The sequence below is a fragment of the Perissodus microlepis genome, chromosome 2, assembly GCF_051167445.1.
Source record: "Perissodus microlepis isolate ML-2025 ecotype Zambia chromosome 2, ASM5116744v1, whole genome shotgun sequence".
NCBI classification, from domain to species: Eukaryota; Metazoa; Chordata; class Actinopteri; order Cichliformes; family Cichlidae; genus Perissodus; species Perissodus microlepis.
The window spans coordinates 28,349,609-28,377,482 of NC_140462.1; the positions used below are offsets into that span (position 1 = coordinate 28,349,609).

Consider the following 27,874-nt stretch of genomic DNA (forward strand, 5'->3'; position numbering starts at 1 on the left):
TGAGCTTTCAGTATTGTTTATTTTGGGGGGAGTTTACGGAATGGATTTTGTCGTTTCACTTCAGTTAGAATGCTTTGGATGTATAATTTTAGTTTAGTCTTCATTAGTTCAGTTGTAGTATTAGTATTAGTATTTAATTACTTACAGCCTAATATGGAGGGTATCTGTCAGGAGCACAATTTTCAATAAACATATAAAACAAAGCTTCATTAGGTACATTAATTCAGTTTTTGATATATCGCGAGAAATAGCGTACTTCCCGTCAGGTCAGCTGATCGTTTACTAGAGTAGTTCCCAGAGTGCCAAGCTTCTGCCTGTCACGTTAACCGGTTAGCACGCGACGTAAATCAACGCTGTAGAGCTGGTAAGCAGAATGCTTTATTATTGCCATATATAGGGTCAGGTGTAGCTATTAATTAAGTCTTCTTTAAACTGCCGGGCGACCTAACGTTGACAAAGCAATCAGGGAAGCATTCACGTACGACCTAGGTAGCAACTATTAGCTGAGGCGGTAGCTGACGTGCTAGTAACGATGGTAACAGAATATTCTAGACACACCTGCTGCTAAACAGCGTTAGCTTTAATAAAATACACACAGGGCTGCCTTATGATAAATTTGCAGTCATCAGTCTCGGATTTAACAGCAGTATCTGGATATTTTAACCATTTGGCCTTATAGTGTCTGTTATTAACAAGTCATTACCAGCATAAATTAGCACATCCGCCAGCTAGCTACCGGTATATCTTTCCTTTAGAGGGAATGATCGTTGTTACATTCCATGTGTCCCATTCATATGTAGTTTGTGCTTACAAAGGTTAACCTTTTAATCGTCCCGATTTTACCTTAGCGAATAGATCATCTAAGTGTCCATCTCCAGCGTCAGTTAATAGATGAATCCGGAACCTTTGTGAAAGTTAAAATTTACCAGTATATGGTGAAAGATTCATAAGGCCAAAGGTGGCCCCTTTAAATGGCCTCTTTTGTTTTTTTCATCAGACTAAAATCTAAATGAAGCCAGTTTAAACATAACAAAGGATGGAAAAAACTAACCGAGTGAAACACAAAAGTTGTGGTTTCAGCTTGAAAAACTCAGAATCAATAATAATTAATGTTACTAATTATTTTACCTTTACAATCAGTCATTTTTATGAGATTTCTGTAGAATAATTGACAGATGTCTGGTGGAAGATTTATGTTTTACAGCAGCTCTTGGTGATACAGTTTGTCAATGGTTTTATATTGACATATATTTTGTTCAGGAAGCTGATGAAACTCAAGCCAGAGAGTGAAAATCACCATTGAGGAAGGGATGATATTTTCATCACTTGTACTCATGTCACACTGTTGTGATCGTGTGATCACATGTAATTGCTAGACAATATTATCGATTGTCCATTTAATCACAGGTGACCTGAAATTTCAATGAGCATGTAAAAACAGTTAGGGTTACTTCTAAACTTGAATTTTTTTCCCCCAACAGAGAAACCAGCACCCCCAAAGATGGCTGATGCAAACCAACAAAACCCTCCGCCGCAGCTAGGCCCTGTGGTAGGTTGGCTGCTTTAACTATGTAGTTCAAATATTCCAGTATTATTGTGTCTAAAGGTGTACTCTGCTTGTACACATCCTGGTCAGAAAAAAAAGAAAGAAAATGGTGCTTTATTTTCTGTTAATTGTTTCATCAAGAACTTTTATCAGATATTTTGAAGAAATTGGGAACAGTTTTGCTAAGATTTAAGATATCTTGAGCCCCTTACAAAATGTATGTGCTATGCATAGTTTTGACTGAACAGTTTACTTTTTTTAATTGGTATTATTTATTTGAGTGCTTTAGCCCTAGATTGTTTTATTTTCTACATATAATTGGAATGATTTCATCCCAAATCTGTAATTTTGACACCCAAACGTGTGTGTTTATCTTAGGGGGCAAGTAGAGTAGGCATGTGTAGAATGTATTTCAGTGCTGTTTGCAAGAGTTGGTTGACATACGCTACCAATCATTCACTTGAGCAACATCAGTTGAATGAGGATGACCAGGATGAGTTGCAGCTGCCCCCTGACTTTTGAAGGCAAGGCGGTAAAATTAACTTGTAGATTACATTAAGATGCTTTTTAGTTTAGCTGAATTTTGTATGCTAGCCACTGAGAGAACGTGACTGTAAGTTTAAAGTCAGTAAATCTACTACCAGTATATATGAGAAAAATGGAGACAAGAACAAGGGATTGGTTGGGTTTAATGTTGAGCATCTTTGTGTCTCTGCAGCAATTTCTAATGAGCAACAAGCTGGAAACTGCAATGTGGCTGTCACGACTCTTCACTGTCTATTGCTCTGTAATGTTCATTCTACCAGTTTTGGGGTGAGTTCACTGTGCAAAATCATCTAATTATAAATGTCAATTAGCTTTAAAAGTAATTGTAATCCAGCCAAAATCAGCATTTGAGTCTTTGTCACTGCTTGTATATTTCAGACCCTATGCAGCAGCTAACTTCTATCAGAGAGCGTTGTTAGCGAATGCCCTCACCAGTGCGCTTCGCTTACACCAGAGGCTTCCACGCTTTCAGCTGAGCAGAGCTTTCTTGGCCCAGGCTCTGCAGGAGGACAGCTGCCATTACCTGCTGTACTCTCTCATCCTGGTCAACTCTTACCCCATTACAAGTATCCTTTCATTGTGAGCAAGTCTGCAAGATTAAATGGAGATGATAGCATTGCTACATACATTGTGTGTTTTTTAGTTTTAAACAATAATGAAACACTATTTCACTGCTATAGTTGGACAGACATTTACTTGTTGCTGCAGTTTTTTTCCAAAGACAGTCTGATAGGAGTCCTTAAAGGGTTCGTTTAGAGACATTCAATAGGAGACAGACCTGCAGTATTACAAATCAATTAGTCTTAGCAGTAAAAGATTTAGTTTTTCCATAGTTGGAATCATGCTCCCTTATTATTGTATTATTTAGGAGGAAGTTGTTCTTTTTTGTTATTTAACCTTAACCTTCTTGTCCAGTGAGCATCTTTCCAGTTTTTCTTTTTTCCTTGCTTCACGCAACTACCTACACAAAGAAAGTTCTTGATGTAAGTATGAGTCACCACAGTGACTTATTGAAAATTACTGTGAAATCAGTTTAAACATTATTTAGCCACAAGCTGGGATATTAGTACCAGCCAGACCACCATGTCTGAGGCAGCAGAGTAGGCTGAGGCACACACCGTAAAGAACTTTATACTTAACTGTTACAGTTAAATTGAACTATGAACGTATAATGTACCATTAAGCGACTTAAAGTCTGGAGGCTAATGATTGTTAATGTGTTTTCCTTTACCTTTTACTTCTTGCACCCACTGCTCATTTCAAAATGTTGATTTGCCAAAGCTTTCATTTCACTTTGTGACTGATTTCTGTTTCTTTAAGACCATGGGCCCAAACAGCATGATGTTTATCCGGGGTCTCCTGGACAAACTGACAACTAATCAGCAGAATATCCTGAAGTTTATTGCCTGTAATGAGATCTTCTTGATGCCAGCAACTATTTTTATGCTGTTCAGGTATGCTTACAACTGTCAACGATTTCTTTTTCTGAAGACCAATTAAAGCATCCCTAATCTAGAGATATGTGAATATTGATTAGTTGCAGTGACTGTTTTGTGGTTATTGTTGTGTTAATCTCATAAATATCTATCAGTTTTCTCTTAACAAATGCAAGCCCTTCTTTGTAATCTTAATACAGAGTGTCCAGTTTTCACATGTTCATGTCAATAATATTTTGTCAACAGCGGCCAGGGGAGCCTATTGCTGCCTTTCATTTATTACCGATTCCTCACTCTGCGCTACACATCCAGAAGAAATCCATATTGCCGGTAAGACTTTGAATTATCCGTTATTGTCACATAGCAACATGGTGACTCAGTGTTTTGCGCTGTTGCCTCACAGCAAGAGGCTCTGGGGTTCAACCCAGGACATGGCCCTTCTGTTTAGAGTTGACATGCCCTGCTATTCAGAAGGTACAAAGATTAGATTAAATTTTCTTTCAATACAATCCGAGTGAAGTACTTTTCTTTCTATCTCAGCACCTTGTTCACCGAGCTGCGAATTCTTTTGGAGCATTTCATCATGAAGCCTGCCTGCCCTGCCTTCTTCAGGAGGATGTGCCTCAGCAGTATCGCCTTTATCAGCCGCCTCGCCCCCACGGGGGTTTGATTACACTAAATTTGTTTTCCTCATGTTTTGTTTTTCAGTAAGATGTACGATGTGACTTAACTTCGATGGGGAAAGACTTTGCCATCAATGGAAGGAACCGTTTTTTTTGAATGTCAACTTTACAGTCTGTGCTCCAATTTTTGTGTATCTGAGTGCAGCTGAAGACCAGCCAGTAATGCACTGAAGGCTAATGCTGATATTTGCTTTTCCATCCTTTTAATGTGACCTCATTGAAGCGGTGGACATCCTGTTCTGTTACCTTCGATGGGCTGAGCACATTAGCTTGACATCAGCTGGGTTCCCTGTTTATCGGCTGTTATCATTCTTTCCTTTCATGTCTTATTTATTCATTAAAATCACTTATTATATAATGAAACATTAACATTCTCAGATTAGTAAATTAATGAACATGTGTTTATAAACAATGGATTATGATCATTTCTTTAAATAATCATATTGTACTTTTTCAGTTTCCAACTATGTCTGATTTGTAAAGCATCCAATGCTCTTATGTGTCTAAAAGCCTAAATATTAAATGTATTCTATCAATGCCATTGACTCACATTTCAGCAACATGCAAAATCTTATGTAGCTATGATGTCAAAATGGATGTTAAACTGAGAAAATAATCTGCTGTATTTTATAGGATATTTTAAGGTACCAGATGTTCTGCTGTATGATTCACAAATGGAATAACTTGCAGAAAGCATGCCATGCTTATGAATGCACCCTGACCTCATTTCTCAGTTTAAAAGCTGTTTTGATTTTGAGTCATTCATTTTTTATTAGGCTATAGGTTTCTTGCTTAATGCATGCCCTGGTATGTTTTTCTTTCCCTGCCATGTTAATTGTGTTTACTTGCCTACAGACAAACCACATTTTTATAATGAGAATAAAGTTATCTCCTAAACAAACATAGTGTTGAATGCTAATTGGGTTTGGTACCAATAATTTCTTGCATTATAATAGTTGACTTCAATATGAACAAATCCTAATAAGGATTTATTTATGCCTGTTTTTAATTGTTATTCAAAGCATAGGTCTAATATAAAAGTATTATTATTATCACAGATAATTTCAGTGTAACTATATTGTTTCTCACTAGAGAAATGTGAGTTAGTGAATAATTGTTCAGACCCTATGAGTACATTGTTTTTAAGTGGTTTCCAATTAAACCTAAAAACAATTTTACATGTACATATCAAATACATCTTATAGACACACTGCACGCCATTTATCTGGGATATATTTGCAAAAAACGATGTGTGATATTTATGTATCATTTTAAATAAGAGTTCATTGATTTTATGATGCAACAGATATTTATGTGGGCGAGTAAAAAGAGCTTGTTCTTTCATTTAAGTTCAGACACGTACTCTTCCCTGATTACTCTTGACAACGCCAGTTAGTCATCTGAAAGCACAAGAAAGAAGACAGAAAGAAGAAAGAAAACTCTGACAAGATACCATCACTAAAACCAAATTTGAGTTTCTCTATAGTATGTGCCAACATTTGTGTAGGTAAAGGACTGTGTTTATTAATGGTGTAAATGAAAAAAATATATGACTATAACTTTTAAGTACCTTCAACATTGACATAATAAATGTGTCACAATAATTAAATGGTGTTTTATGTTTTAAAATGACAGGTGCCAAGAGGGTCTGGATAAGTAGTAAATTTTGTATTTCCCAAAAATAGAGAAAGAGTAAAAGTTGGTACAGATCCTTGAGTAAAAACGATTCAGTTGTTTCCAAAGCTTTGAAAATTCAAAAGGCTAATGGGATTTTTCACATTACTGGCAGAATGGCACACTTTGGCGACTTTTAAAAACATTATTGTCATTATTTGCTGCTTTTATGTTTCATTTCTCTTTTTGTCTTTTATGTATTCTGCTAGATATAGAAGTGACATGACGCACCGGTAGAAAACGTGAATGAGATAGCCAATCAAAATGCAGCTTCAATGTCCGTTACTCCCTTTCAACCAGTGGAATTGCAGTTTTGTTACAGCCTGCAACGTTGCCATTAGCAACGGCAACTGCCCTCTACAAGTCCCAAAATGTTGCACAGATCGTTTATACCTGATATCGGCGTTTAATGAGAAGTTATCCGCGCTCACATCTACACACATCGACTTCCTTCGTGTCTTTTTTAAAGATGATTTTCGGTCGTTGAGGAAGCCTGCGTGCCAGTACCAGTTAGCTCTGATTGCTAAAGCTAGCACGTTGAGCTAATCTCCTTGCTTTAGATAATCCCAGTCTCAGCTAGCATCGTTGTCGTCTTGGAATTGGGTTGAACGTTTTTCTGACAAAGTGTTAATTGTAACGGGCGGCTATGGGCCAAGAGTAATGTCTGAATAAGCTGCTTGGAATATTTGCAGATTTTTTTTCCTACTTAAGTTGAAACAGTAGAAAGAAGATGGATCTTCGCCTCAATAGAGTTGATTACATTCAGGTAAAACAAAGCAGACTACGTCGGGTTTATGCTGTGTGTTTTTTCTCTCTCTTTAATTAATATTAGGAGTAAAAGTTCTCCTCCATTCTATCTCTCAGGTTGGCGTGACATCTCAGAAAACTATGAGGCTTCTTCCTCCACTGGGAAAAAAGGCAACCCAAAAGGTATCGTTTATGAGCCATACAGTAACCTAAATTAATTAACATTTGTGGTGTTAGTATTGTTTTCTGACTAAATCCAGATTGTTTTCCTGCTTTTGCTGAAGACTGCAGATGATTAATTTTGTTAATTGCCCCTTGGGGATAAATAAAGTCTTTCTGATTCTGATTTAAAAAATGTAACCAGTTTTATTATTTGGATTTTAGTTTATTTATCTGTAATACATATTTTGTTTATTAGATGGTCAGAAATCAAAACCAATGACATTGATTTCTGATAAATAATTGCTTTACCAGAGCCCATCAAGAAGTAAGACTAGTCACGCTGTGCAGTAAGTTGGGCAGTTGTTTTGAAGTTTCAGTTTAATTGAAAGAGGGACATGTAAACTGCTTGTATAGTCAGTCAAATTTCATAAAGTTCAATAGACTTTGCCTCAAAACAAGATTTAAACACTATTTTTCCAGCAGGCTTTAATTAAACATGTTTTCTATTAGTTCATTGTAGAAAACTTTAAAAAGTGCATTTTGGGTAAACCTCAAGGGTCATATCACCATGTGGGATCAGTGCTTGGTCAAAACAAATTATAGTATATGTAAGGTCACTTTTATACTCTCTTTTGATACTGGGCTTATCTTCTAGATATGACTCCTTGCCTTTGCTACAATCGTTAATTAAACTAAAAAATGAAATTGGTAAGTATTAGAGTGCTTGATTGGTGTCTCCTCATGTTTTAGGTTGCTATTGCTGATCATGATGGAATACTCACATGTTTTGGCATCAAGAAGGGGGAAGCAGTGGTGAGTAAATATTTTCCTGTCATCACAGAGATTTGAAATGAACAGCTTGTAAGACTTTTGACTCTTTGTTTCAGCCTGTCTTTAAAACACTTCCTGGCCAGAAGATAGCCCGAATGGACCTTGGAGGTGCTGCGGGAACTCCCCAGGAAAAGATCTTTGTCTGCTCTGGTTCTCAGGTCCGAGGATTCACCAAGAAAGGCAAACAGTTCCTCACTTTTGAAGCCAACCTAACTGAGAGCATTAATGCAATGTAGGAACCATGTTTTTTCATTTTGATTTACATTACACGATTGAGCTGTGCAGAGTTGTGTCATCTTTACCCCACTGGGTCTTTTCCAGGCATGTCTCAGGCGCCGACCTTTTTGTGTGCGCAAGTTACATCTACAACCACTACTGTGACTGCAAAGATCAGGACTACTACCTCTCTGGAGACAAGATCAATGACATCACATGTTTGTCCACTGAAAACCTCACTCACCTCGTCCCCGTCCTGGCATGCCAAGATCGAGTGCTCAGAGTCTTGCAGGTAGACTGAGCTCTCATTTACTGTTCTGATTTTGAGTTGCTCTTTGTCAAATGAGAGATGCCAATTGTTTTATGGTTTTGTATGTAGAGATCTGAACTTGCATATGACATAGAAGTTCCTGGACCTCCTTCTGTGTTGGAACTGTATAAAGATCAAGGCAAGTTGATTTCTTTGTTTACTATAACCATAAAGCATGAAGCTGCTTTATATGTACCAGTTTGAACTTAATTTCTGAAATTTCTCTTTAGGAGAGGAAATTCTCTTTGGAACCACAGATGGAAAAATAGGATTGGTTGAGATTGGTGAACTTTCAGCTGCGACCAAATGGGAAATTGACAATGACAAAAAGAAAGGAGGTATGTACAGAAATGCATTATATTCTCATGAACACTATAAGAAAAGATGGGCATAGCATCGAGTTCTTACACATGAAGCCAGTGTACAGGTGCCTTAAAAGTGCAATATTTTTACTGTCCAGCAGAGGGTGATTGCTCTGAGTCAAAGCAGTCATAAAGCAGAGTCAAAGCAGAGTCTACTGCATGGGCTTGCAGTAACAATTTGTTTCTCAAACAGATCTATCTGATCTCATTTTATACACAGTGTATGACTGATGACTTAATCTCTGGCAAAACGATCACGTTTTCTGTCTCCCAGGAATTCTTTGCATTGACAACTATGATATTATTGGTGACGGAGTGAATGATATCCTGGTGGGGAGGGATGATGGGACGGTTGAGGTCTACGGCTTTGACAGCTCTAATGAACCGACATTGCGCTTTGAGCACGTAAGTGATTAAAAATTCACTCTCCATAGATTTACAGTTGTATTTTTGTAACTGTTACAAACCTAAAGTTATTTGAATAATTGTTGCTTAATTTACAAATATTAATGCATTTAGGTATTAAATGACAGACTCCCTTCTTAATCTTCAATATTTCCTCTGCTGTGTTTCCTCATAACAGGTATTGTCAGAGAGTGTGACCTCCATCCAAGGTGGTTGTGTAGGGAAGGAGTCTTATGATGAGGTCTTGACTGCCACCTACACGGGTTAGATGATAATGTTTCCCTTAATACTGCAGCTTATGCATTTTTTTCCCTCAGGAACAATAAGTGTCTGGTGTCTTGTGTCCACTCTTTTCTTCACTTCTTACAGGATGGGTGACTGGTTTGACCACTGAGCCTCAGAAGGCCGAGGCTGGCCCCGGAGATGAGGTCAGGATGAGCAAGGAGACACAGTCTAAAGTAGAAGCACTCAGGTATTAGCAAAATCTTGTTCCCTTTTTTTTTTTTTTTTTTGGTTTACTGTGAAGTGTGATTTCAAAACAAGTCTTTCAGTTTTTCAGTTAGTAATGTTGTTAACTTTCAGGGCAGAGCTGGAGCAGCTGCAGGTCAAAGTCCTGCAGGGACGTGAGCAGTACCAGCAGACCTCTCAATCAAGCACGGCTGTCTCTGCTGTCCCCGTCTTCAGCATCAATGACAAGTTTACACTCTGCCAAGACGATGCCAGCTACAGCCTCACCCTGGAGGTGCAGACTGCCATCGACAACCTGCTGTTGCAGGTACATGTGTCTGTTATACCGCACTGTTAAAAGACAAGTTGCAATACCAAAAAAAAGTACACTTTTCATTCCATGTAGCAAAAGTAAGCTAGCAGAATATGACTGAGACTAATGTTCTACACAGAGTGATGTCCCCATTGACCTCCTGGATGTGGATAAGAACTCAGCTGTCGTCAGTTTCAGTGAATGTGACTCAGAGGTGAGCTGTGTAAACTATGTGCACACAAAAACTTTTACAAACTAAGTCATAAACCTGCTTCTGTGATCAAAGGCCTCACATTCATTCTGTTTCTGTTTAGCAGCCCAATGGGAACTTCCTCCTGGCCACATACCGATGTCAGGCCAACACTACCAGAATTGAGCTCAAAGTAAGTAGTACATGAAAGTGTGGCATTTTTAAAATGGCTACATAATCAACTTGCCTCAGCTATTTGTGATATGATGTGTTACAGAAGAAGTAATATGTTTGATCCACAACAAACTGTTCTATAGGTGAGGTCCATTGAGGGACAGTATGGAACCCTGCAGGCGTATATTACCCCAAGACTGCAACCTAAGACCTGTCAGGTACGCCAGTACCAGATCAAACCTCTGTCCCTCCACCAGCGGACTCACAGCATAGACCAAGAGAGGTAATTAAAAGAATGAAAGAAAATTTGCACTACTTTGAATTTTGAAAACAGTCTTTTCAAGTATAATAAAATCATAGAGATGTGAATTGAAATTTGGTGATCTCATTCTTTTTGAAGCGGAACACAAAAGATAGTTTTAAAAACAAAAACATATTATTAGCTTTAAACCTAGAGTTGTGAATGGTTCCTACATTTAGACCCTCGAATTGAAACTAAAATTGTCAGTGCAACATAAGACACAGTGTCCAGTTTGCCTTCCATCACAGTGATAAAGAATCCTGAATTAAAAAAAAAAAAAAAATCTGGATCTGAATTCCCAACAAACATAAATCAAGCCCCAGCTCTGGTGAAATTCTGATGTTATTTTTCCATAACTTTTAGAGTAACAAACCCACAAACAAATAAAAATGTGAGTGACTACACACATATACACTGACAGTTCCTTTGACATCATGCATGCGTTCCTGGATCCACAAAGACATCTGAAGATTAGTAGCAACTAGAACTGTGATATCTCCCAGTTTTTGTTATTTCACTTTATTATGTGTTTGTTGTGAAATGACATGGAATTTCTAGTTTTGCTTCCAGTTTTTAGCAGACACATAATCTCCTTGGTGGATTTAATATTTTTATTTTATCATTTTTTGTGTGTTGAAAATAAATATGCTTACTTCTTGCTTTTAGGCTACGTTCACACTGCAGGTCTTAATGCTCAGTTCTGATTTTTTGATCAAATCCGATTTTTTTTGTCTGCTTGTTCACACTACAAATAAAATGCGACAGCAAATGCGCTCTACTGTGAACGCCCAAAGCGGCCCGCATGCGCAAAAGAAGACGTCACACACAACGCGCTGTTTAGACCCAGAGCAAACAATATTGTTTGACTGATGGCCATTAATATAAAGACTTCGGACTTTACGTTTCCCAATTTTTGCTTTGAGTTATTTTGTTATTTACATAATAATGTAAATAACCTAATAATTATCCTTATTGCTGTTTTAGAGGAGCGGTGCTTCAAAGGATAGTTGCAGATTTCTGTCAGAATCTGCAGATTATACAGTATAAATAAAATGTTCATGTTTCTCCAACGTTGTCCTCCCAACAGTTTCACTAACATCTACACTGGATGGCCAGGAAGCGTTCGCGATGTCTTATCGGGTGCTTCTCCGAAGCTGATAATTGGCGTCTGTCTTGTGTCAGTGATGTAAAAGATGGATTTAATGCGACTTGACCGTTCAAACAGCAGTCGCTTTCTAAAACATCGGATATGTATCGGATTCAGTACCACATACGAAAGTGACCCAGATCGGATTTGAAAATATCGGATTTGTGCCGTTCACACTGTCACACCATGATCGGATATGGGTCGCATAGGGTCAAAAAAAATCGGATTTGATGCGCTTTCGCCTGCAGTGTGAACGTAGCCTTAGTAACCTCTACTTTTACTATGGTTTTCTATGAGATATGTGACAGCAACTCTGTGTTGTATGTATATATTACTGTTAATAGCAGCAACACAGAAATGTTCTAACATGGTTCTTTTATCAGGATTTCTCTTTTTTCTCATAAAATCATTTGTTCTCGTTTCTCTTTGCTTTTCTCACTCTATTTAAGGCCAATGAACAGGCTCAGTCTGGTTGGGCAGTTCAGTTTTGCAGAGATCCACTCCTGGGTGGTTTTCTGTTTGCCGGAGGTACCTGAGAAAACACCCGCAGGAGAGAGCATCACATTTTATTTCCACAACACCTTCCTTGGCACACAGCTTGAAGCCACCTACTGGTAAATGCAGACACACAGTAGACAAGCTCTAAACTGCATACACTTTAAGTTTTTCAAGAGTTTAATAGGTAGTTTCATATAGTTTAATATATTCAACCATTTTGTATTCACAGCAAAGGGGAGGGTCACTTTAAGTCTGACAACATCTCTACGATCTCCATACTGAGTGATGTTCTGTCTAAAGAAGCTACCAAAAAGAAAATCAATCTCAACATTTCGTACGGTAGGTGTATTATTGTTCTATTTCAATACCATCTGTCAGGTTTTATTTTTGTTTTGTTTTTTTAAACAGAAGAAATGGAAAACCTGTATTTATGTTTATTAATCTTCCAGAAATCAGTGATGACTCTGTGAGCCACACCCTTAACATGATCCATCCAAAGCTGGAGTACCAGCTGTTGTTGGCTAGAAAAGTTCAGCTCATCGATGCCCTTAAAGTAAGTGTAAAAGCAAAAAAGATATTCATTCCTTTGAACTGTGTTGTGGAATTTGCAGTAAAGACCACCCGGTTTGATCAGAATTTAATCAAATACCTTCTAGAAAAAAGTCTTGCAACTCGGCAGCCATCTTGCTAATGCCACAGGCAATTATTTTTAATGGTTATGTAAATGAGAGGTGAGAGAGTCATAACTCTAAGCTGACATAAACTGCACGTATAGAATCTCCAGTTAAACTGATGATTTTAAAATGATGAAAACTGTTTTAAAGCTATTTAAACCTAAAATGAGGATTAAAAAGCTGTAATCCCTGCAGGTTATATTTTTATTACAGAGGCACCAGTTTCACAATATGGCAACGTTATTTCCATTGCATCCCTGCCACTATACTGTTAAAACTGTTGCAAATCTGCTGTGCACGAGTTAGTGAAATGATACAGTTTGCTCACATGTTTCTTTGAGTGTAATTTAATGTAGCTACTAATATCTGCTTCCTATTTCCCAACATGCGTCTCTACTTCCTCTGTGGTCATCAGGAGCTTCAGGTTCATGAGGGGAATGCTGATTTCCTCATTCCAGAATATCGCAACATCTTGGATGAATCCGCTAATCTCCTTGAGGAGTACAAGAAACAGCCTGCACACCTTGAAAGGCTTTACGGTGCAATGTTTTAACAGTTTCATTTAACTGATCTCATCGTGATCCTTACCGTATTAATATTGTTGGCCTATGATAGTTAATATTTTTCATTCTCTTTCCTGTAGGAATGATCACAGACCTCTTCATCGACAAATTCAAGTTCAAGGGCCAGAATGTAAAAACCAAGGTGTCCTCATTGCTGGAGATACTTGATAACTATGACTTGAATTCTCTGTTAGATTTTTTTAATGAGGCCTAAGTTTTTAATAGGTCAGAAGGTATTCATTTAGTTGTCTTTGAATGTTTGTGCTATTTTTGTATTCTAATGAAACACTTGTTTCATGGTAGTATCTCTGTGTTTCTGTAATGTTATTAAATATATTTAGTTACTGTTTGTCATAGCAACTGAGCACAATATTTAAATATTTATGTATTTTAAAGTATCTGGAAATAACTATAACAAAGTTGCCTGTATGAATAGCTGACATTTGAATTGACCAAATATAAGGTTGTTAAAGAAATATGTAATGTATATTTTTATGTTATGGTTTTCATATGAGTGATGTTCATCTCTTCAAATAAAAATGAGATGATGTAAAGTTCATCATTCACTGGACTAATGCTACAACAAAAATCTACTTGTATAGAAGAAGAAATGCATAATACAGTGAATTTTAACAAAGAGCCAATCAAGTCTCATTCATTAAACTGTTACATCTACTCTATCATGGACAGCAAATCTATAGATTGCCTATTTGCTTCCATTGTCTAATAGAGTACCAGAGATCAAGTCCTGCAAAATCACACCAACGCACAGTTGTGAAAGTTAATTGAATACATAAGGGACTGAAAGTCCCAATGTACTTTTTCCACAGAATTTGTATTTTTTGCTACTTTGTGACTTTACTGTGCATTACCATTTATTTGGTATCTAGTTTCTTTGCACTTTTAAATTTGACATACTAATAGTTTAGAGAATATAAAGCAGAGGCAGATTTAGCAGTTTGCATTGTCCTTTAAACTGGTGCCATCTGAAACGCTCCCTAAAAGACGAGCAAATATATCCTCCTGACTACCAGGAAAAAAAAATGTTGTCCTTTTTTTATTTTTTAAATCCCCTAATGTTTGTAAGGTAATCAGAAGACTGAAATAATTTTTTGGGGGGGGAAAAAAAGTTTTTATTTTTTAGATATCACATGTCCACTGCAGAGGACATTGGAAGGCCAAACATGTAAAACTGATCTTTGATGGCAAACATTTGCTTCAACTCTTCACCAAGGAACAATTTGAAGTCAAGGAACTTTCTTCCCCCAAAACTGCAAGTCACTGCTATACTGAAGCCATGAGTTGGTGATTGCCAGATCAAAAAAATAGAGAACTGCACGTGCTGTCAATTTCCAAGTGCGAGAGACCATCCTGTAGAAACTCAACATTCGATCGACAAGGTCCACGCCACCTATGTTGTTATTGTACTCAGCAATTGCCAGTGGCCTTGGCACCTGGACAAGACTTTTGTTTTTTTTGGACCATCCTATGTGTGTGTCCTGAGGTTGATTGCCATAGGCAGAGGATGCCATGACAACTGGCTTGTTGTCCAACCACTTAATGACAGCAAGTTCAAGAGGACTTCGTCTGAGTACCATCTCTGATGCTCCTCTTTCTTTCTTCTTGAAGAGCTTATTCCCTATGATCTTCTTCATCAGACAACTCAAGATCCTTGTTTCCCTCAACAAACTGCAATAAATTTCTTTCTGCTACTAAAAAGGACTCCTTTTCTGGTCACTTAAAAAAACAGAACAAAATGGAGGAAATGACTGCAAAAGTTCAACACGGAGGACATTTAGGAGGATATCTATGTAACATGCTCTGTAAAGGAGAATTTCCTTTATTATTGTAAGTATATTTTGCTGTTAACATTTAGTGACTATTTAAACATTACATTATATTAAAGATTAAATATTTAAACTTTTACTTGCAATAAAATATTCGAGGTTATCAAAATTGTTAACTAAATGACATTTAGTTGAGTTTATAGCAGTGACTGCCTGTTCATATGTCATATGTAAATTATAGCGGTCCACTATTTATACAAAAGTAGAAGGACATAAACTTTGGTTTTATGTGCAATTTGCAGACAGCAAATAATTAGTTTCAGACTGATTTTAAAGGCAAGCGCACTCAGTTATCCAGGTAAAAATTAAACTATAACCAAGCTAATTCAAAAAGTGGTTTAATTAATTTGTGTATTGCATGCAGTTAGTACTTCCCAACACAAGTCTTCAGTCACTAAGAACAGATTACAAATGGTTCATATAAACAAAATGATTAAATGCACTGGGTAAACTGTGTGTCTGAACATATATGAAGATAGCAAAATAAAAAAAGGAAAAAAATAAAATAAGATCTTATCCTTTATGCGTGCATTTGCTACAGAGGACCAGCTGACTTAATAACGCGATTTTACGTTCAAACGTGCCAAACCGGTTTTGAATTTAGTAATCAGAAGATTATTGTACTCTTCGGTTCCCCGTACATTTTACGCGTCACTGCCTTCGCGGCTTCTGATTGGTCTGTTTCAATCCTCGCGGGCTACTTGAACTGAGAGAAAGCTGCAGTCTCTACAGGTTTCTGTGTAAATGGATCGAGGTTAGCTCCCTTGTTTCCAGGTTGGTAGTGAATTCGAAACTTGTGCGTTATGGCGACTTAAAGTTTTGTCTTCCGACTGTAGCCATTGTACCACCGATTGTGCATGTCTTGTTTTTGTCTGCTTTGTTTTAGCACGGGGGTTCCAAGTGTGGTTACCATCTCAACAGCTTAGTTTTGATTGTGAACAATTCTTTAAGCTTCCTCGGCAAGGTAGTAGCTAATGATAACCTCGCTATAATTATCCATATACTTGATCCCTTTCTCCACGCATCATATTTGAGGGCTCATTTCACAAGTTAACAAGCACTCAACAATTGTAGTTAAGCTAGTTAAGCTTTGCAAGCTCCTTTGACTAGCGGAAGGCAGGCTGGAGTTGGAGGGCAACATGTCAGGCGCTAACAGAGCACAGGGAAGCGCGGCTAGTGACTACCAGAATCAGGAAAATGTACTGCAGAGACTCAGAGGCTCGCTCAAAGCCCGACCTGTGGCGACCGAAAACCAAGAAAACCTTCCTCCGAAGCAAGCCGCCAACAGAACCGTGCTAGGAGCCCTGCAGAACAACCAGAGGAACAAATCCCAAGTCGGCGGAAAGCAGGTAACAATGCTAACTGGTAGCTGCTTAGCTGGTGCTGCGGTTTGCTGTTGACTAAATGTTTTGGAGCCAATACATTTTACCATGTCCCTGCTTGTTTAAAAAATACTTGATGCTTTTATGATTTCTTAAAACTTAATATTTACAAACTCACGAACGTAGTTGTGTCTACGCCCGGTTCCCACCAATTGACCGCCATTTTAATATCAACATTAAGGTGAAGTCAGTCATGTAGTTGGCTGCTTAAAACAACAGACATGCCTTCTTGAGGGTGCTTTATTAACGTTTCCCTCCCGTCAGCAGATGTAACAATTGAGTGTTAACATTGAAACTGACTAGTGTAATATCATCTGAATGTTCTCAGTCAAGTGCAGCACACTTAGTGTTGTAATGAGAAGTCTTTTCTAACAACTAAGTTGAGCAGCATGCATGCCCCTGGATAGTGTTGCTGTCAGTTCTAATCTAACAAAGTTTCTATCCTGTGGGCCTGTCTGAATTTTTCTTTGATTCCAGGATTCAACACAATCCTTGTCTTGTAAAAATGAAGACTTTGGGAAAAGCTGCTTTGATAAACCACTGGCCAAGCAACCCGCTTTCCAGATCCATATTGATGAGCCTGATGGAGCCTGTGTCAAGAAGCCACAGCAGGCAGTTGGAAGTATCAAAGCAAAGCCCACAGTTGAAGAATCCCCACTGGAGATCAGTGCTGTGGCACGGCTCCGGCAGCCCCTTGCCACTATTGAAATTCCATCAGCGATGGATGTCAGCTTTGGTGGGTTTAAAGGAAATGATGCTATCAACTGTTACTCTGATCTGGGTTTTTACTGTTTACTAAATGTAAAACTCTTCTCAGATTCTCCAATGGACATGTCTGTGGTTGAGGGGGAGGAAAAACCAGTGAATGTAAATGAGGCCCCAGAATATGCAGCTGAAATTCACAGCTACCTGAGGGAGATGGAGGTGAGAAATTAGCATACGAAGTGCTAAAGCCAGAAAGCGTAGAATTTTCTGGCAGTGCTGCCATCTTAGACAATGTCCCCTGGCAACATTTTCCAACCTAAACCTGTTGATGGTTATCTGATCCTGTTTGCAAACTGGCTCTTTATAACTAGATTGTCACCCCACAGGTGAAAACCAGGCCTAAAGCTGGCTACATGAAGAAGCAGCCTGACATCACAAACAGCATGCGAGCCATTCTGGTTGATTGGCTGGTCGAAGTTGGCGAAGAGTACAAGCTCCAGAATGAGACACTTTATCTGGCTGTAAACTACATTGATCGCTTCCTTTCCTCAATGTCTGTCCTAAGAGGCAAACTTCAGCTGGTTGGCACTGCAGCTATGCTGCTAGCTTCGTATGTACCGCTTTGCATGTCAGATTCTACAAATGTTCAAAGCCCACTACTTTGCAAACATTACATTTGTTCCTTTTGAATGTTATGCAGGAAATTTGAAGAGATCTACCCACCAGAGGTGGCAGAGTTTGTTTACATCACAGACGACACCTACACAAAGAAGCAAGTGTTAAGAATGGAGCATCTGGTGCTTAAAGTGCTCTCATTTGACCTGGCAGCACCAACAATAAACCAGTTTCTCACTCAGTACTTCCTGCAGCACGCTGTTACCAAACAAGTGGAGAGCTTGGCAATGGTGGGCATGAGATTTCTGTAGTCTGAAAATGATCTCTTAAGTGCATTGTCTAAACATTCGTTGTCTTTTTTTTTTTTTTTCTTCTTTCATCTTCAGTACCTTGGTGAGCTCAGCCTGGTTGATTCAGACCCCTTCCTGAAATACTTGCCATCACAGACAGCAGCTGCGGCCTACATTCTGGCTAACACCACAGTGACTGGTGCCTCATGGGTGAGCTCTACAGACTTGTACAAATAGGCAACTAGGAGGTATTGGTCTGTATGTAGGTGGAAATGCCAATGGTGTCCAGCAGCACAGCCAATAACTGCAGAGCTTGCATCTACTCATAACTGCCGTTTAAAGTTAAACTTGTCCAAGTTCATGAAAGCTTTAGTTTAGTGTGTGGGGAAATGTATTGGTATATTTGAAGACACAAACTGACCAAAGTTGTGCTCCTTAGCCCAAGTCCTTGAACGAGATGACTGGCTACTCTCTGGAAGATCTGATGCCATGCATTGAGGATCTTCACCGCATATACCTCAATGCCCCTCAGCATACACAGCAGTCTGTCCGGGAGAAGTACAAGGGCACAAAGTAAGTCAGCAGATTTGTTTGAAAACTTCATGGGCAATCTTTGTTTACGTTTGGAACAGTCTGGGTTTCTTTATTTGTGCTAAAGCACTAAACCCTTGTCTCTTCCACAGGTACCATGAAGTCTCAAGCATCAATGCACCAACTAAACTGCACCTGAACTGACTGCTTCATTCCCTTCTATCCATGTTGTACTCCCCTGTCATTTAATGATGTGTGCCACAATGTCAAATGCCCTGCTCTTTTTGGAGTAGCACTAGGTATTTTAGATGTTTCGACTTTTGGTTTTTTTTTTTGTAATTTTTATATTCTAAAGTCTAAGATTCATGCCACACTACAGTTATTGGCAAAATCAAGAAGTTTTAATCAGACAAATTATAGGCTTTATAGCACTATGTTGGGCTACTTGGCTCCTCAGTGTTGCTAATTGACCTGCACATGTACCTAAACCCACAGAACAGATTGTGGCCTTCAATTTTTTCTAGCTTAGTTTCTTAAGCAAGGGTGCAGGGTTGCCTAGTTTTTTGTTTTTTGTTTTTTTTAAAAGAGGTGTAACCTTGGACCATTTGGCCTCATGGGATGCAGATTAAAGTGTAGTTTGTCTGTCAGAGTCATTTGATTACATTGGTGTCTTGAAAGCTTTTTGGGGCATCTTCTGCACTGTTAAACTATGGCTCTTGTAAATAAAATTCTTTTAAATACATTTTCTGACTCTTTATCAACACCCTAGACTCAAGAGGGCAGCAGAGGACCAGTTATGTTCTTAAAAGCTTACATCAGCTTAGGAATGTGAGCCCTGGTTGTTTGGCCTGGGGAAAAGTATAGTCCTTGTATTAAGGCTAAACTAATTTCTGGGTATCCAAAATGGGATTTCTGTTTGAATTGAGGACAAAGTGCCACTGAGGAGTGGTAATTATTGTAAAGGTGAAGTCATTTAGATCTTTAAACCAGTAAGGTTTTCCTGGGCAGTTCTTACAACAGGATAAGTAGGCTTTTGAAATATCAAAAGCCCCTCAATGCATTTAAGGGTCTGTTCAAGGGAAGGAAAAATGCTTTGTCTATAAGGAGACATCCCCCTAAGGGAGGGGGGTGTTTGTGGGGTTTTTGTGTCAAACTAAATGCTTTTCCACTTGTCATTCAACAACTTGATTTTTATCTGAACGTGAGTCAAAGTCGGCCAATAGCATTGAAGGTATTGCACGCTGCCCCTCGTGATAAATTGGGAGGCTGGCTTTGTGCAGGGAGTCTGACAGAGGGGAAGCGGAGCCCAGCCGCAGAAAGGATTTTCATCTCAGAAGCATGGACCACTCGAAGAGCATGCACACTCTCAGCAGGTTTCCTTTATTACTGACTGCACACACTTGTGACTAACGGGAGGATTTGACCATGGAAACTGATGGGAATTCTATAACATAGCCTAAACGGCTGGATACCTGGCTGAATGATGACTCGTGCAGCTACGGCATAACATCTGTAACTCCTAAGATCTAACTTTGTTAAAGACCATTTTTGGTAGTGTAAAGAGTGGCTTGCTGCTTAACCCCATGCCTGCCCCCAGAAGATTTGTAGTGGCGTCCACGTCGCTGCCACTGGCACTGGGCTGGGGCTGGAACCTGAGCTTGTACGTGGGGATGCTTCTCGGTCTCCTGATGCTCATGATGCTTCTCCTCTGGATGCTTCTCAAACAGCTCAGGAACTCGGTGGCAAAATCGATGCTGCAGCCCGTTCGCTCTTTTAGGCAGCCTTGCTTTGAACAGAGGTTGGAGCGTATGTTGTGAAATATGGGACAATACTGCCAGGACTGAGGCATGTTGGAGTACTTGATTGTGCCTTTGCAGAACTGTGTAAGAAAATTAAAATGATCTGTTATGGATTCAAATGCTGAAACTGCCTCACAAATAATAAAAGATTATGATTTTATTCATAGAAACCTGTTTGTTCTTTTACCAGCTTTATATGTTGCTTATTTTCAGATAAGCGTGAAGCAGGGAGCCTTATCTGTGTTCTCCTTCAGTAATTAAAATTACCGCTAATTTTATGCAAGAGCTATTAAGTGTATTTACACAGCCATAGCTCAAACATCTAAACTGCTGAGTAAAAACAGAAGCCAAGATTAAATCTGCATCCTGATTCATGCTGATTAAAGCAGTGCATTCAGTAGGCCAATTTGCACTCCTCTCATCTCATTTTCATGAATTGGCAGGAGGAATATTAAGGATTTCTGCTGGTGAAGTATATAAAAGGTGCTGTGCCACCTTAAAAAAATAAAATAAAATAAAAAATATATATATATATTGTACATATCAAGGGGCAAAGTGTCATGAGACCTAAGGTAAGAAAGCTAATATCAACTAAAAGAACTCACAGGGTTAATGCCATTTAACATTTCCCAGGGATGTAAAAGTGGCCAATACACCTGATCTGTTGACCACAGATAGGAAGCTATTTTACTGCCAAGTGTGGAGTCCACTTTTCCACTTATTGAAGGACATGTTTATGTCCTGATGGGAGTGGCCTTTTGCAGGATGACATAAGGGATCACTGAATTATCTGATGCATATCAAAATAATGTGCACACTATGGCCTGATCGCCAGATTTCATACAGCACCAAATAGATGCTCAACACAAACATTAAATCATCAAACGCATAAATATCTTTCGGAAGAAAGACTTTCATCTCTTCGGTTCAGCTCCAGGAACAGAGTCAATGCCAAGATAATTTATGTTGGGTTTTCCTTTAATTTGTCATTCACCTGCGGTTCTTACTGTGTTTTATTTTTATTCCTCTTCAGTCATTAGTCAGAGGAGGTCATGCAGTCTTTGAATGATTGAATAGTCCCAAAAGGATCAATATCCTGTTAACCTAGAGGGGAGCATGTTCATAACACAATGACAGCTGATTTCCTTATACTTCAACACAATAATGAAAACACCCATTATTCATATGTAGTGTACCTGTGTGATGCAAGTTATTTCTTGCAAATCATTGTTGCCAGAAATAATATTGTTAAGATTTCTCAAGATCTCTAAATATTTGCATTCCTACATTAACTTTATATTTAAAAGTCAACTAATTTGGAGGTTTTCTTACATCTTTGACTAGAAATAAACAGAAAGGGGTAGCATGGCTAATCCAGCTGCCAAAACTACTAAAGGTCACTTACACAGATGTGATGGATGTAGAAATTTTTCAATGTGGCTCTCTGCAAGAAAGCAAAGAAGAATAGTGTTCCAAGGTGTCAAGCTGTTTCTGTAAATACTTTCTCTGAGACATGTCTGAAAACACTTCGCCACCTCTCAGCTAATTTCACACCAGTGAATCTTAAGGGATTCTTCTTCAGCAGATTCGTGCACGGGTTATTTCAAAATAATAACAGTTTGTTTATCTGCTCACTCCAGCTGTAACTCAGAGCTCTGCTAGCTCTGATTTATTTTGCACATGTGCTTTTGAGCTTAAAATTCTCCTTTGCTTACAATACTATGATGTCTTTATTTGCAATATATCGTAAAAAAAAAACTAGCCTTAGCGCAAATCAATCTGAATCCTGAAAAAGTCAAAAGCAGCAGCATCTGCGGTGTAGGTTCCTGTAGAGTCTATGCTGCAGACAACAGAGAGTTAGACTATGGCCACGAAATAATCAAAGCATCTGATCTGATGAAGATGAAGAATTCTGCTGAAAAGAGCAACAAAATTGCTGAATCAGACTCATCTTCTGAGACCAGAGATACACTTTCTAAATAGAGACGTGTTGCTTGGCAATAATTATAAAATATAAACCAAGGTAAACTCTGATCAAAACACTAACCATTTTATGGACAAAGATTTTGTTCTTTTTGGTATTATTAACATTTGGGTTGGAAAAAAATTAATAAAATTCATTACCTGTAAAATGGGTAGGCTAGCATTTTTTAATTTTCAGTGAATATTCAGGTGTTGTTTTCTTGATTTTATTAATAAATTTCTAAATTTACTTATTTTGCATTTATCCTCAAAAAAGACACGTTTTCTTGCTTTAAAGTATAAACAATATATTCTAAAATGCTGCTAATCTGACATGCTTACATAGTTTTATGCTGTAGTTTAAGCGCAAAGCTAAAGTCAATCCTAATAAAATATATTTATTATCAGAAATATTAGCTGGAGTTTTATGTACTTTACATCTTTGATTATCGGAAATTAACTATGTATATAGTCAGCCCCCTACCCCCAACCCCCAAAAAGCTAAAAAATAAAAATAAAATAAAGATTACATTTCATAAATATTTGTCTATTTGTTCCCTAATCGCAAATGTTGCATCTAGCACAACATTTATTCACTGGCTTCATACACAAGAGCTGTGGATGGTTTCCTGTGGAGCAGTTTATCTGCTCTTTTAATATATTATGATGAACGTTCCTGAAAAGGTATAAGACACAAGTTGAGCCTGGCCTCAGCAAAGCTGTAATTTGTGGAAAGTAGTAAACATGTGATCTATGGTGACCCTTTGATTGATGATAGACCTTATTGTCGGTCATTCAGTACTGCATATATTGAGTTGTAGACACAGAGCTCTGTAACACAGCTGTCGCAAGGCACACCGCTCATGAATGAAAATCTCTCAGTGATTTGGTTTTAAAGCTGACAACTTGGGAAGGGCAATGGGAAGAAACTGCTGACTTTTGGTTTCACTTCCCAGCAGTTTGCAGGATCACTGATTTAGATGATAAATAATCAATAGATGTTTTCTCATATAAAAACAAATAGATTTTAATACATAAATGTCATATATGATCTTAGAAAGTGCAATTTAAAAAACAAGGTTAACTCACTAACTTTGGTTTTAACATGATTTTCCTGCCACACAAATTGTGCCAAACATTGTGCACATTTGTCTCACCTAAATGTTTCTGATCAAACAAACATGAAAATAGTTTTAATATAAGACAAAGATAACGCACGTTAAATGCTTTTTAAAAAAAAACTATCCAAACTATCTGGCACTGTTGCATTGCTGCCTAAACCAATAAGTGGTTGTGCCACCCTTGGCAGGAAGAACTGCAATCAAGCATTTGTGATAACAGGGAATCAATGATGAACATGATCTTAACTGAAACAAGTGAGGTCTGGAGTTCTTTGGATGCTGTTTGGGGTTCTTTTGTGACCTCTTAGATCAGTTGTTGATGTGCTCTTGGAGAAATCTTGTTAGACTTTGGTAATTTTGTTACTGTTCCAGGTTTTTTTTCCATTTGTTGTTAATGGTTCACTGTGATTAGCTGGAGTGCAAACCTTGTAACGTTTTCCAGACTGTCAAGGACTTTGCTTCTCAGTTGTTTCTTTAGATGGTCTCATGATGTTGCTTTTTGAGAGCTGAAACTAAAGTCCAAACATTTTGATTAATCTCAGTTAACTCATGATTTAACAAAAGCGACCTTTACTTTTTCACACAGGGCCAGAAAGGTTTGGATAGCTGTTTTTCTCTTAAAAGAAATGAAATCATCGTTTCAAAAACTGCAATTGGTGTGAACTGGCATTACTAGAATTTGTTTGATGATCACAGTGACAAATGTGTGAAAAAGATAAGAATTCAGGAAGCAGCAAATACTTTTTCATGGCAATGTTTGATGTTTTTTTGGACTAGTCTTCAACTTACAGACAGTATGACCAAGTATGTCTCCTTATGTAGGCTTCTTTTTAAGTACATATGTATCATTAATCACTAACTGTCTGAATTTAACCACAACAGTAGTGATTTCTGTATGACTTGACTTGTTTTATTTATTTATTTATTTTTACATTAATCTTTAAAATTCAGGAAATTAGTTAGGTTACAGGCAGAAAAAAAAGACTTATTAGTTATTAGTTATTGCACATATTAATAGATATAGTGTCACTGCATATTTTAACACTTTGCAAATGAAAAAGTTGCAGTTTGTCTTATTTAGGCTTAGATTAATTATAGTCGTTAAACACAGCTAATGACATCAATGTTTTTAAGACAGCCAATGTCATCCATCACATTGTCATTGGTAGGAAATTATAGGAAAATCCCTTGCGGACTTGTGTGTATATATATATATATATGTGTGTTACAGCTGTGTGTTACTAGCATTCAAAGCTCCCTGCTTGCCATTTGATGGAGTGCAGATTAAAAGAACTTTTGCACTGGCCTCCCAAAAAAAAAAAAAAAAAAAAAAAACCCAAACATTTCATCTGAGAGATAAAGATGATCAGCTAAAATATTTTTTAGGTTAATCCAGGCATGAAGTTTGGTGCACTGTATGAGGATTTTGCTAAAAATATGAATCGTAATTCAGTGTCCGTAGCGTTTTTAACAGTCATTATCTACATGCACATACCACATGAGAGAAAGAATGAGAAATGAGTTTTTGTAAAAACTGCACATATTATCCAAACACTTCATATGAACACTTGTAGCTTATCCGATTGTGAGATATTAAATACTCAGAGAAGTACATAATCCATTCAGTTTGTGTATGTCTGCCTCTGGTGAGTAGACGATATCTCAGTTACCTGAAAAATATCTCCATTCAATCTGATATGTTTGTTATTAGCTGCTATACACTTGTTTATTTGGGAATCGAGGAAATTGGCTCCTTGTCAGCCTGGGAGACTGTGAAATGAAACTGTGAGCTTCCGTAACTGGATCACCTCAGAGATGGTATTCACACTCCCATCTTCTCACAGGTGCTCACTTTAATTAAGGTTTGCTGCGAGGGAGACAACTATAATGATATGTGAGCTGCGCCGCTGATCCCTTCCCTCCTATCAGCCATCAAGCATCTCCTCTTTGTGTCCTGTTTGCACATTAACCTCTGAGTAGCCATGCTTGAAACCATGTTAATGTAGAGCATGAAACAAAAAGCTAAATGTAGACAGAGGCAGAAAGAGCACTGAATTAAGCCTGCATGTTAAAATACTGATTTATTATTTAATAGAACACTACCTCTCTCAGGCATTGATTCAAGACACTGGAGTAATTATGGGCACATGCTATTAATCACCCAAAGACATTTTCTCATATGCCATTCTGGTTTCTGGGTGGAAGGCAACCAAGTACTGCCAAGTACAATATGTGAGACATGGCTAAGTGGTGGGGCAGGAACAAAGAGACTTTAAACTGTTCATCAGGTCAAGTGGATCAGTGTTTTATATTTAGTTTGACTGAAACTAATAAAAAAATTAAATTATCAAAAAAAGAGGAAAAAAACAAGAAATTAGAAAAAAGTCTGCAGCACCTGCTTTTTTTGACACAAAATAATGCTGCAGCTCCTGTCTGTAATGACAGTATTGCCTCTGATTCCAGGAAATAACAATAGAGTAATAAATTAAATGAATCTTAGTTTAATGTATTTCCTAAAATCAACACATCCTGCAAACATTCCCCTCCTGCATACTATACTTAGCACATTCTCCCCAGGAAGTTGACCATAAATGGAATTAAACAGGGCCCTGAATGGTTTTGCAGTTCTTAGTTTCAAACAAGAGAAGAAGTGAGAATAACAAACAAACGAATCAATACACATCTTAAAGCTTCTGGCCTTCTTTCAGAAAACTTGGTTTTTGCATTTCACTTATATTATACTTCACCTAATTGCTAATTAGGATTTTATACAGAATATATATAAGCTTATATGATGAATGCATTTTTGTAAACTACTCAGTATTGTCTAAAATATATCATATTTGCTCCACCTCAGCCAATTGTTGGTCCTAAAAACAGAATACAACTATTTTAACTGTCAAACTCAAAGGAGCATTTGTATAAAGAACTACAGAGTACTACAGACTTTAGACTTGGTATAAAAGATTTTTTGTCAGGGTTAAATTTAAGATAATTTAAAGCAAATAATCAACCCCTTAATAGGGCCACTAAAACAATAAAGAAAATGTATTTCTAGAGTGCAAACAAAGTTTACCCGCAGAAAAGCTTGGAAACAAAAATATTCAAGACTAGTAATAAAACTTGGGGAAAAAAACATAAGAAAAGAGGAAAGAATAAATGATTAAAAAATGTATTACTAACAGTTTCAGATAGACTGGTGGAACTTTAACATGTTTGCAATTTCTTAAAAAGAGTTCAAATTAATTAAATACGTGATCAAAGCTGCTGGGCAGCATCACACATTCTAAAAAATAACAACTGCTGTCTGTGAAAATTTGTAGAAATTTTTAACCGCTTAATAAAAGTCACACAAAGGTGACTTGAAGCATGAGCTAACCATCTCACGTTTGACTGTCAGTGAAAGGCAACACTACCTGCAGATGAGGATGTGCATCTTGTCAGCTTTCCTTAGTGAGGAGGAGTTTTAGGGGGAAGAAAATAAAGAGCTTACCTGACTCCAGATCATCTGTGTGGAGGAGAAGACAGACATCAGTTGGTAAGAACAGAAACTTGTTACTGTTGAGCAATTCCACTCGATTTATACTGTTTTTGAATAAATCCAGTGAATCTAAGCCTTTGTTTCAATATTTTTTAAAATTGTTTCATTTCCTTTCAGTTGACAGCCATTATCTTCAATCATCAATAAAAAAAAAGCATGGTAAGTGTGTCCTTTCATTGTTTTGTGCTCTGTGAAAAGAGAAGCTATGCAAAGTGCCAAGAATCCCTCCTGTTAAGCTGCAGCTCTAGGACTTTGTTTGTATAATGAAGTGTGGCTTGACTCTTGAAAGGTCATTCCCTTTTCAAGTCACTGTGACATTCGTTCTGAAACGATGCCCATCACAAATAGCTCAATCAACTGGCTTGCATGTAGCCCTAAATTATTTTTCCCTCTATATATTTAGCTAAATTCTCATTTTTCCAATTTCCTTTTTCCACGAAGACTTGGTGTGTGTGGATACCCTGACTTTTTGATGAGCCTGATTTCACCGAAAGGAGTTTCTGTGAAGATGCACTCATTACAAAAACATTAGTATGCCTTGCGCTGTATACTTACATTGGCACAAAAAGAGAAGCAGCAGCTTCATTTGATATCCTTGATTTGATTTTATCCCCATCAGTGTGCTAAGATACCTCAGACTGTCTAATGAGGAGACGTGAAGAAAGAACTCAGTTTCAGTTGATGATGGTGGTCTAGTTTGTACCATATTGAATTACCATGTACATGGAAACTGCAGGCACCTGTCTCTATTGTATCCCCACTGGCTTACAATTTCATCAAGAGACAGTTGGGAGATGGCACTGCATGATGGTTTAAAAAGGAGACTACTCCATCTTCACTTAAAAACTAAAATAAG

At 37.8% G+C, this 27,874-nt stretch overlaps 4 protein-coding genes across 5 annotated transcripts in view; all 4 read left to right on the forward strand.

Moving 5' to 3' along the window:
• Window positions 1–260: 260 nt before the first annotated feature.
• On the forward strand, window positions 261–5,112 carry tmem33 (transmembrane protein 33). The gene is made up of 8 exons (XM_084954384.1): window positions 261–364; window positions 1,482–1,549; window positions 2,265–2,359; window positions 2,471–2,658; window positions 3,008–3,075; window positions 3,413–3,546; window positions 3,775–3,858; window positions 4,069–5,112. Exons 2-8 carry the CDS (start codon window positions 1,502–1,504, stop codon window positions 4,196–4,198), a joined length of 747 nt encoding a protein of 248 aa, XP_084810510.1. The 5' UTR covers window positions 261–364; window positions 1,482–1,501; the 3' UTR covers window positions 4,199–5,112.
• A 1,089-nt stretch (window positions 5,113–6,201) lies between these two features.
• On the forward strand, window positions 6,202–13,782 carry bbs7 (Bardet-Biedl syndrome 7). 2 transcript variants are annotated; one of them, XM_084954389.1, is made up of 19 exons: window positions 6,202–6,651; window positions 6,750–6,815; window positions 7,545–7,607; window positions 7,682–7,857; window positions 7,947–8,133; window positions 8,221–8,290; window positions 8,382–8,489; window positions 8,788–8,918; window positions 9,097–9,181; window positions 9,288–9,390; window positions 9,501–9,693; window positions 9,818–9,892; window positions 9,993–10,061; window positions 10,186–10,325; window positions 11,940–12,104; window positions 12,218–12,327; window positions 12,438–12,541; window positions 13,078–13,201; window positions 13,306–13,782. In XM_084954389.1, the coding sequence occupies exons 1-19, from the start codon at window positions 6,616–6,618 to the stop codon at window positions 13,437–13,439; spliced, it is 2,139 nt and encodes a 712-aa protein (XP_084810515.1). In that variant the 5' UTR covers window positions 6,202–6,615; the 3' UTR covers window positions 13,440–13,782. The 2 variants fall into 2 exon arrangements, with proteins under 2 accessions (XP_084810515.1, XP_084810520.1); XM_084954394.1 differs by having other exon boundaries at window positions 9,996–10,061.
• A 1,955-nt stretch (window positions 13,783–15,737) lies between these two features.
• On the forward strand, window positions 15,738–19,332 carry ccna2 (cyclin A2). Its single transcript, XM_084954399.1, has 9 exons — window positions 15,738–15,846; window positions 15,959–16,421; window positions 16,932–17,190; window positions 17,272–17,378; window positions 17,546–17,769; window positions 17,860–18,064; window positions 18,161–18,274; window positions 18,504–18,637; window positions 18,748–19,332. The coding sequence occupies exons 2-9, from the start codon at window positions 16,212–16,214 to the stop codon at window positions 18,797–18,799; spliced, it is 1,305 nt and encodes a 434-aa protein (XP_084810525.1). The 5' UTR covers window positions 15,738–15,846; window positions 15,959–16,211; the 3' UTR covers window positions 18,800–19,332.
• Window positions 19,333–20,954: 1,622 nt separating this feature from the next.
• anxa5a (annexin A5a) overlaps window positions 20,955–27,874 on the forward strand; it is a 30,198-nt gene continuing 23,278 nt past the window's right edge. Inside the window, exon 1 of the mRNA XM_084938125.1 lies at window positions 20,955–20,966. Within this exon, the coding sequence (XP_084794251.1) occupies window positions 20,955–20,966 (12 nt within the window). The remainder of the gene's footprint in view (window positions 20,967–27,874) is intronic.